Genomic DNA, 10948 nt, shown 5'->3' with positions numbered 1-10948 from the left:
ATTTTATCTTCACAATAACCCTGGTATTATTACCCCCATTTTAAAGTAGAGCAAACTGAGGCAGACAAGTGAAATGGCTGTCCCAGTATCATCCAGGTGGTAAAACGTCTGAGGCTGCATTTGAATTCATTTCTTGCTGACTCCAGGTCCAGGGTTGTATTCACCTGACTACCTTTATCAGGTTTTACTCAAATCATTTTCTTCACTTGAAACTGAGGAGGGATGTCTGTGTAGGGCAAGTTTATTATATATCATATATTATATTACTTATATATAAATATATATATTTATTATATATGTAATATAGATATCAGATACAACTGGTAGGACATTGGATAGATAGCACATTAGACTTGGCTTCAGCAAGATCTCAGTTTAAATATAGCTTCAGACACTTATACTTGTGAAACTGGGGAAGAAACTTCATCTCGGTCTGCCTCAATTTCCTTATCTGTAAAATGGAATAATAAGAGCACCTATTTCCCTAAGAAGTAAGGATTAAGGGGGCGCAGTGAATAGAGCACCGGCCCTGGAGTCAGGAGGACCTGAGTTCAGATCCGACCTCAGACACTTAACACAAAAACTAGCCTGTGACCTTGGGCAAGTCACAACCCCAATTGCCCTCCAAAAAGCAAAAAAAAAGTAAGGATTAAGGTAAATAACATGTAAAGTGCTTTGCAAACATTAAAACCCTTCATAGATGCTAGCTACTATTATTATACCCCTTTCACAGATGAGGAAATTGAGGGTTAGAAACAACTTGCCTGGGGTTACTCACATAAGCTAGTGTCAGAGGTGGGATCCAGACCCAAGTCTCCTAAATTAAGGACCAAAAGTTTTCCTCTAGGTTGTGTTTCCTCTCTGGAAAATGAAGGGATCAGATTCAATGCTTCCTAAAGTTTCTGAGCTCCAGAGCCCATGAAAAGAAGACCAGGTGTCCCTTTCCACTAGTGACAAAGGGAGCTGCCTCAGTGTAAACAAACGATTTCAGGAGACAACGCTACTTCCTGATTTGGCTTCTGTGCCTAGAGAAGCTAATAATTATAGTATACAATCCATAATCACACTCAGGTTTATTTTTAGGGGGAAGTTGAGGTGGGGAAGGGCGAGGCAAATACACTATGATCAGCCTCCCAGCGTGGTTCTCTTTGCTGTAGGATGAAATCCACCTATTGAAATCTGAGCAGCAAGTTTCTGATGATGAAGGCCAACGGACTTTGAGGGAATTGGAGGTGAGAACAGCTGTGGGTAGGAGTCACTGGGCAGTCAATTGGTCAGTCCCTTGGCCAGTAGATGTTAAACTCTAGCTCTGTTGGCCAATTCTGTGATTAAATCATGTCATTTTCCTGGGCCTCATTTTCTTCACCCTTTAAATGAGCTGGAGAAGGAAATGGCAAATCACTTCATTATCTCTCCCAAAAAAAACCCAAATGAGGTCACAAAGAGTCAGACCCAACTGAAAAAAAAAAAAAAAAGCCTAAGTAATAACATGGCAAGACTGCCATGCTACTCTAGAACAGAACACTAGGGGGCACCAAAGCATCAGTTTCCATGCTCTTCCTCCCAACGTAAGTATGAGGGGATAGAAAACTTGACCTTTCAGTCTAGAATTCGTCATAGAAGCATGGTCTTTGGGAATTGGAATCGCAGTCCAGTATTCCAAGGAGAATTTGTCCCTTAAGTACAATTCCAGGAAATCTATGAACCCACACTTGGCCTAAACTTTCAAATAGCAGTAACCAAAACTCATGCCCCACCTATGAGTCTTTGGGGATTGAGAAGCCCCTTTTCCCCTACAAAAAGCTGAGGTTCCTTGAAATCCCAGATATCGAAAGTAGGAAGAGGGACTTCTCTGATTGTCCAGTCTGCTTTGTACTTTTTAGTTGGACAAATCACTAGTTGAGTGCGGTAGGTGCTTAATCAACGTTTGTCAATTATGTTCCAGGCACTGTGCTAAACATTTGGGGTACAAAGAAAGACAAAACAATCTCTGCCCTCAAGGAGCTTACACCTCACCCAGGCTTCCATCTTTTCAGTAAGAGTATTGCTCTACTCAAGAAGTTTCAATGGCTCCCAGTGGCCTTCAGAAATAAAATACAAACATTTCCAAGGATAATTTAAAGCTGATCACACTATGGCTGCAAGGTTTACCTTTTCTGGGAGCTTTTTATACATTACCCTTTTTCATCTACTCTTAAGTTTCAGCCAAACAGGCCTGCATTTCCCATCTCTACTCCTATGCATGGGCTGTCTGCCGTATCTGGAATGTTCAATTTTCTTTCCCTCTCTACCCCTAGAATACCTGTCCTAGAATCCACTCTACCACCGACAGGTCATCTAGCCTATGCTTGTAGACTTCCCTTAAGGGGCAGAAGTGAGTGGGTGGGTGGGGGTGACTCATCGCTTAGTATAGGGATATAGAGCTATTATTGCTTGGTCTGGAGTTAAAGCAGATGACTTCCTTTCCCACCTTTGATATGTATAACCAATGTGACCTTAGGTAAGTCATTTCACTTGTCTAAGCCTCAGTTTCTTCACCTGTAAAATGGGTCTGAGAACTCCCACCCCTGGAGTGCCTTAGCACAAGTGTTACCACCTTTTCCCAGTTCTTTTCTCCATGTTAGAACTAGAGCCATCCCCCCTCATATTATTTCAGATTTATTTTGTATGAATTTCACATTTACTTACCAGTTTCTCCCCAGGAAAACAGAAATTGCTGAAAGGCAGAGATTGTTTCCTTTATTGTCTTCATATCCCCAATGTCTGGCACTTCATACATGTTTTCATATTTTTAAAAAATGATCTTTGAAATGAAGGCATCTCTTTAGAGAGTTTTGTCAGGTGAGGACCTGCTAGAGTCCTCAGAGATATATAGAGTAGGAACTGAAGTAGAGTAGGGAGGAGGTAGCCAAACTGCCAATTAGTTATGTTACTTTGGGAAAGTTACATGACTCCCCTGTGCCTCAGTTTCCCTCTCTGAAAAATGTACAGATTGGAGAAAAGGAAGTTATGTGGCACAGCGGAAAAAGCTCTGACTCTAAAGTTGGAGGACCTGAGTTCAAATCCCACATAGGATGCTTATTCCCTGAGTGACCTACTTCCTTGGCCTCAGTTTCCTCATCTGTAGAATGAGGTGGTTGGGCTAGATGGCTTGTAAGGTCCCTTCCAGCTCTAGATCAGGGCTTCAGACTTCCCTGTTACTGTAGAGGGCACCACCATCCTCCCATTTCCCCAGGCTCCTGACCTAAGGAGTCAGTCTGGATTTCTCTCCTGTCCACTTCACCTTTGTAACATCTCTAGAATCCACCCCCTGCTACCCCCTGGTGCAGACCCTCCTCACCTCACACCCGAATTATCGAAATAGCTGCTAGGGGGCCTGCCTGATTCAAGTTCCTCCCCGCTCCAGTCCATCCTCTATTCAGCCACTAAAGTGATTTTCCTAAAATGCAGATCTGACCATGTCACTCTGATACTCAAGAAACTCCAGTGGCTCCCTATCACCTTTGGGTTCAAATACAGGATTCTCTGTTGGTGTTCAAAGCCCTTTCTAGCCTAACCCCATCCTACCTTTCCAGTCTTCTTAAACCTTACATGCTCCTAAAATCCTCGGACACTGGCCTCCTTGCTTCCTGACCAAGACACTCCAACTCTAGGCTCTAGGCGTCTTCTCTGGCTTCTCATGCCTGGAAGGCTCCCCCTCCTCCCTAACCTCCCCAGCTTCCTTCAAGTCTCAGCCAGCATCCCACCTTCTACAGGAAGCCTTTCCCAGCCCCTCTCAACTCTAGTGCCTTCCTCTGTTAATTATCCCTTTTTATCCTGATAATATAGAGTATATAATATCCTATCATTTGTAGCTTGTTTTTGCATATCTGTTCTGCTTGTTTTCTCCTCCATTCAGACTTTGACTTCCTTGAGGGTAGAAACTATCTTTTGCCTTTCTTTGAATCTCCAGTGTTTAGCACAGTGATTGCCATATATATAGTAGATGCTTAAAAATGTTTATTAACTGACCAACTCTCCTATGACATTGAGAGTTCTGGAATGATAGTCATATGACCTGGTGAGATATTATTCCCATTTTACAGATGAAGAAACTGAGTCAAGATGAATAGTAGCATGTGGGTGGGGGGCACAGCCTTTGAGCATCTGCTGACTGAACTTACTGATTTCGGGGCCTTAGTTTCCCCTTTTGTCAAAATGAAGGGGTTGGATTAAATGATCTCCCAAGCCCCTTTGAGGTCTAACTCTGTGCTGGGTGTTTTTGTGATTGATCCTTATCTAGTAGATTGCCCCCTTTAAGGAGACACCAGAGTTACAACTAGGGTGGGGGGATTGGGCTCCCTCCCGGTAGCAGCTTCCTGGCATCCCAGGATGCAAAGCCGATGTCAAGGCACATTTCCTGCCTTGGGGCATATTTGTGCTGGCCCAAGGGCAGCAATGGCCAATTACAGTCTCCAAAGGATATGTATGGCAGCTTCATGTCAGTGGGAGTCCTTTCTAATCCACAGTAACTGATAGCCTTCCTGTCCTGAGGCCCCTAGCAGATCCTGGCTGGATGGAAAGGGGTCCTAGAGCATAGCTTTCCTTCTATTCTCCCCGGGAGCTAAGACCCAAGAGTGGAGGGAAGAGTGTCCTTATTGGGTACTATTGGGCCCTGGCAGGAAAAACTGAAAAAAACCACAGAAGATGCCAATCGAATTGAGAACACCAACAAAGAGATTAACAAGACCCTTGACCAACTCAAGTCTTCGGTGGAGTTTCTGTTTAAGAAGATCAACTGTGATGCCACCAAGATTTTGGAACATTTGGGGGAGACTGGCTCTATCACAGATAGCAATTTGACACAGTACTTTGGTAGGTGGAGCTTTTTAAAAATCTTATCTTTATCAATGATCTTGTTTTTACACAATCCTAGCTGACATTTGGGCCATCTAGGTGGTGCAGTGAATAGAGTGGTCCTGAAATCAAGAGGACCTGAGTTCAAATGTGAAAAAGAACCCAGATCCAAATAAAGAATATGTCCTGAATGCTTTTTTTTAAGATAATGATAATCAATTGTTCTGCTGGTCCAATGGAATTACAAAGACCAGGGTTCAAATCCCACCGCTGGCATGTCCTGAGGGATCATGGGCAAATAACTTCAGCCTCAATTTCTGGCAAATGAAAGGGGGTGTGTGGATCAAATGTGCTCTGAGGTCCCTTCCCATCCCAGATCTGTGATCCCTCCATCTCAGACAACTTGTCCAGAATTTCCCAGAATTCACTGCGTCTCGGTGGAGCATCTTAGAGTCTGTTGTTTTGTCCCTCCCTAGCAATCATTGAGCAGAAAACAAATGAGCTCCTGCTGTTGGAATCCTGCATCCGCTTCCTGGAAGGAGAAGGTGAAATGGAAGGTGTTGCTGCTTTGATAAACCCTTTCTGGGGCGGGTCATCACTCCTGAAGTTACCAGAACCCCTTAAGGTCTTTACTCCAGTCGTCAGCAGCGATACCATGGGTGAAAAAGTGGAGGAATGTAAGTTGTGCCCCCTTGACTCCTACCCTATCCCTTAGTCAATGTGATGGTCTTTGTTTAAACAAACAAATAAAAAAGGCAGGGCCACTGGGGCCTGGTAGCTGGGGTGCGAAGGCTCATTTCTAGGTCCAGTACCAGGCGAGGACCATCTGACCATCATGGTAGGCAAGAAACAAAATGTATTTCAACATGATTATTTTTCCTGTTTGTTTTTCCCAGTGGAAACACCAATACTTGGTCCTTCCCTGGTGTGGCAACTTCATCGTATGCCATAGAGAATTTATTTTTTTTTATTTTAATTCAATTCAACTAAATTCAGCAGACATTTACTAGGGCTGCCTCCTACAAGCCCTGAGCTATATATATGGTGAGCTTCAAAGAGGAAACAGCAGCGCACAGAGGAAAGAGGGTTGGTTTTAGAGTCCGAGGGGCTGGGTTCCAATCCTACCTTTGTTACTATTTTTCCAACCTTGGGCAAGTCACTTCATTTCCCCTGGCCTCACTTTCCCCACCTCTAAAATGAGAGGGTTGCTCTAGTTGGTTTTTAAGATTTCTTCCCCCTCCCCTACATTTATGACTTTTTTTTAACACTAAATCTTTTCTCCCCCTCCCCCCACCTCAGTTTTCTCATCTGTAAAATGGGCAGGTTGCCCTAATTGACCTTCAAGGTCCCTTCCCAGCCCTAGACCTATGGTCTTTAAATCTTATGCAGAACCAACAGTCTCTAACTTCAAGATACGTGTAATCTTATATGGATGACAGTGGACCTGGGGTGGGGGTGTCATGGTCGAGCTTCAGGGCCACCCAGCTTTGGAAAGCCAACGTGACTTAGGTGGGAGACAGAAGAGGCCTGGGTTGGCCATCTGTCTCCTGTCAAAGGTGAGGTTCAAGCTGTGCCCCTCCCTAGAAGGAGCCCTTTTAACTGCTGTTATCATGCAGCTAGATCCCTGACCCTTTCCAGACATAAATCGGTTTCTTTTGTTCTAACAAACTATGATATACACATATACACATGTGTGTGCACACACACAGCCCTTTCCCATGCTCCTGTTTCCCTTCTGGTAGATAGTTCTTTAAGAAATACGGAGGTACTATGATGAATATATAAACACTTGTATTCTGCACACAGGATTTTTAAAAATCAGCAAGAAGAACAAAACCGATGGCTAGTGGCCCCTCTGGGTTTTGTCCTCTGCTCCTGATATTGTGTTTATACCAACAATTAGAACAAAACTTATATTTTAAAAATATAACCACACTTCAGGTATCCTGCTTCAGACATTGACTGGCTGTGTGACCCTGGGCAAGTCACTTAACCTTTGTGTGCCTCCATTTCTTCAGTGATCAAAGGAAGGGCTGCACCAAATGACCTCTGAGGTCCCTTCTTTCTCTGAATCTGGGATTCCTTAAAACTCAGTCCCACCAATGACTCAGAACAGGACTGGTCAGATAAGTGCTTGGAGGGACTTCCTATCCAGCACAAGGAGGTATAATGGGTTTGGTATAACAACTTGAGTTCAGATCCCTACTCACTGACTACCTGATGGTCTTAGGCAGGGAGGCTAATGTCCCAGGCCTCAGTTTCCTGATCTGCAAAAGGAGGGAGTTGTACTCAATGGCTTATAAGTTTCCTTTTAGTTCTAGAGAGATGAATGTGAACGTATTTCCACATGAAAATTCAGAGCAGAAGTGTGGATGGGCTACACTGGCCTAAGGGAATCATAGTAAACCCACTTGATTTTTTTTTAAAGCAATTGGGGTTAAGTAACTTGCTCCAGGTTACACGGCCAGTTATTTCTGGGTGTGGTGCTGAGTATCTGAGCCCGGATTTGATCCAGGTCATCCCGACACTGGAGCCGGTGCTCTTACTCACTGAGCCACCTGGCCACCCCTGTAAACCCACTTGAAATGTTTGATGGTTATCTCAAGCAGGAAATTCCAGAGCAGCTGGGTCTTATTTAATAAGACTTCATTGTGTGTGTGAGATGTGAGTGTGAATGTATATGTGTATGTATGTGTGTGAATGTGAGTGTCTGTGAATAAGAGTATATGAGTGTGAGTGTATGTGAGATCTGAGTGTGAGTGTGTCAGGATGTAGATAGAAGTGCGTGAATCTGTGTATGTGTGTTAATAAGAGTGTGGGGGAGATGCGAGTGTGAATATGTGGGGGTGTATGTAGAAGTGTGTGAATTTGAGTGTGTAAAGCATGTGAATGGGTGAGCATATATGTGTGTGAATATGAGTATGTGGGAGCTATGAGTGTGAATTGTGAGGGCATATGTATCAGTGTGTGAATGAGTGTGAAGTGTGTGTGAATGTGAGTGTGAATCTGTGTATGTGTAATTTGTCCATATTTTTTCTCATTATCAGTCTGAATTTCACTTCCAGTTTTCCTGCCTGTCCTCCAACCTCATCCTGCTAAATTGTATGGCACACGAATTCAGAAATCATTTTAAACCTTAGAATTGCTTTTGAAAACAGTGTGACTTTATTGGTGGAAGAAAACTTCCTCTCCCCATACAGACAGGGAGCATCCATGATGCTTCAGGTCATCAAACCAGTATGTGTCTGAAGTGGGACTTGAACCCAGGACCTACTGACTCAAGGCTAGTTTCGGCTTCTTTGCTCATCTGTCTCTCATTTTAAATCTGCATTAATGAAAATCAATGGAATATAAGAGCCTGGAGGGCAGATCCTGCTTTTTATTTTGTCTTTTTTATTCCCAGCTTCCACGGTGTGTCTAGCTCACAATAACAACAACAAACATTTAAGTTCTGCAAATCACTTTATAAATATTTTATCCTTGTAACAACCTTAGGAGGGCGGGTGATGTGATTATCCCCATTTTACAGATGAGGAAGTTGAGGCCAAGGGATTAAATGATTTGACTAGAGTCACACAACTGGTATCTGAGTCTTGATCTGAACTTAGGTCTTTCTGACTCAGGTCCAACACTCTAGGGAGAAGGGAGAGGAAGAGAACTCGTATTTTTAGAGCACCTATTGTATGCCAGGGGTTTTACAAATATTATTTCATTTGATCCTTGTGACAATCCTGGGAGATATTATTATCCCCATTCTACATTGAAGAAACTGAGACAAACAAAATTAGTTTACTAACTTGCTCAAACATAGTAAATATCTGAGGGAGGATTTGAACTCAGATTTTTCTGATTCCAAGTCCAGCACTCTATCAACTGCCCTCATAAGTGCTTGTCAAATTGAATTTAAATTTGGAGATACTTTGGGAGGCCTAGGTTTGGGGATCTCGTTCATTGGCAAGATGGGGTTAGAAAAGAAAAGCCCTTTCTTAGGCAAAAGTGCCCTGGCTAATTTTCAGTTTCTTTGAAACAGCTGACCAACCTCTAGACCACAGCAATCTCCGTAATCTGGTGGCAGAAAATCACAATTCCAGGGATATGTCAGAAAGTCTATATGAAAAGGTAGATGACATCCGAGGCAAGAGGAAGCCCTTGATGGCATAGGCTGGGTGGTGTGGCGCTGGGTCATATGTGTACCATAGCTATGTAGAATAAACATTTTGTTCTGTAAGTCTGCTGGTGCTTTCATTCACTGATCACCTTCCGAAACACTTGGGTCAGCAAAAGTCAAAGTGCAAAAAGGAAAATCTCATCTTGATGCCAGGAAAAATCTCCAACCAAGGAGAGCTCCCCCAAAGCTGAATGAGCTCCCTCAGGAGGCAGTGGGTTCCTTCTCTCTCAATGTTTTCAGGCTTGGAAAGACTGATGACCATTTGTTGGCGATATTAGCACAGTGTATTAGCATGTAGTCATCAAGTCCTGAATAAATGATTTTACTCATTCATTCACTTACATAGTAAACCCTAAATTCATTCATCCATAAGAATTCATTTATTTACATAAACCCTAAATAAATAATTTTTCATTATTCTTTCATTCATTTACTTATCCATAGTAAACCCTGAATAAATGATTTTTCATTCATTCATTTACATAGTAAACCCTAAATTCATTCATTCAAAAATTCATTCATTCACTCATTTACATAGTAAACCCTAAATAAATGGTTTTTCATTCATTCATTCATTTACTAAATCCAAAGTAAGCTTTGAACAAATGATTTTTCATTCATTTGTTCACTTGTTCATTCATCCATCCATTCATATTGTAGAAAATATTTTTATTCAGCTGTGGGTCGGACTAGATGCCTTTGAGGTCTCTTCCCACTCTGAAATTCTTGAATTTTGAGGTCAGCTCCCTCATTTTCTCAAAGGTTCTATACAGTTGTTTGGACCCCTTTCCAGACTAGCCCCTTCATTTTACAGATTGGGAAAATGAGGCCCAGAGTGACTTGGCTTTGCACAGTGAGCTGCTTTTTACAAATAAGTGGTTTTCCAGCAGAAACTAGGTGGTCACTTGTCAGGGATATACCAGAGGGAGTTCTCATTCATGATGGACTCATTGGCCTCTAAGGTTTCATTCAGCTCAGAGATTCTATGAAAAGTCACATCTGTCCTACTTAAAGGCTATATATGGAGGAGATGTGGAAAAATAAGGATACTAATGCACCATTGGTGGAGTTGTGAACTGATTCAACCTTGTTGGAGAATAATTTGGAATTATGCCCAAAGGGCTGTCAAATTATATAAACCCTTTGACCAAGCAACACCACCACTAGGTTGGTATCTGTAATGGCAACCACACTGGCATACCCAGGATGGCTGTGAGCACAGGTTCTTAGATCTACTTTACTAGGAAAGATAGCTGTTCAAGGGGTCAACAATCTTTTTTAATTACATCCATTAGTTCAGGGGAAAAATCATCACCCTAAACTTCAGAGAAAATCCAAACAAAGGAAATGGAGAAAATACAAGTAGAGAAATAGAGACCAACAGATAGGGCTTCTAACTATCTGAGAAATTAGCACAGATCAACAGATAGATCCAACTGTCTGACCAAAGCAATACATACATAGTTACCAAAGGGAAAAGCACCAATATCTGGCTTTTTCAAAACCGGGGGCTCCTTAATGGCTACCCAGAATTTCATCTGGCCAAATCACAGGAACACTCTTCCAATGAGTGATCCCCAAAGAAAAATGCTAACTTCAGAGTATATATACACTTCTTCAGAGTAAGAGGGCATCACAATCCTTGTGACCCACTGCCTAATTACAAAGTAACAAAAGATGTGGGTCTTCCTGAAAAACAAGCCTTCCCTAATCAAGCTTCCTTTAATGGGTTCCATGTAAGGTCTATTAATGAGCGGGGGGGAAGATCTTATATCCCATTAACATTACAGTATCCCAAAGAGACAAAATGAAAAAAAAAGAAAAAGGATATATATGTACAAAAGTATTTATCACAACTTTTTTTTTGTGGTGGGAAAGAACTGGAAAGTGAAGGGGATGTCCATCAATTGCAGAATGGCTGAACAAGTTGTGTTACATGATTGT

The 10948-nt window shown here is 42.3% G+C and overlaps 1 protein-coding gene across 1 annotated transcript in view; it reads left to right on the top strand.

Annotated features, from left to right (window-relative positions):
* The window catches only part of CCDC63 (coiled-coil domain containing 63), a 20176-nt gene extending 10968 nt beyond the window's left edge, over nucleotides 1–9208 (top strand). Inside the window, exons 4-7 of the mRNA XM_069081463.1 lie at nucleotides 1158–1232; nucleotides 4662–4854; nucleotides 5313–5513; nucleotides 8867–9208. Of these exons, the coding sequence (XP_068937564.1) occupies nucleotides 1158–1232; nucleotides 4662–4854; nucleotides 5313–5513; nucleotides 8867–8997 (600 nt within the window). The 3' untranslated portion in view covers nucleotides 8998–9208. The remainder of the gene's footprint in view (nucleotides 1–1157; nucleotides 1233–4661; nucleotides 4855–5312; nucleotides 5514–8866) is intronic.
* Nucleotides 9209–10948: the final 1740 nt, after the last annotated feature.

Source organism: Petaurus breviceps, unplaced genomic scaffold (genome assembly GCF_028583685.1).
Source record: "Petaurus breviceps papuanus isolate PSGF00001 unplaced genomic scaffold, PetGlider_PUasm1.0 99, whole genome shotgun sequence".
Classification (NCBI taxonomy): Eukaryota; Metazoa; Chordata; class Mammalia; order Diprotodontia; family Petauridae; genus Petaurus; species Petaurus breviceps.
The sequence above is the reverse complement of the archived record's forward strand: the minus strand, read 5'-3'. Positions and strand labels throughout refer to the sequence as shown.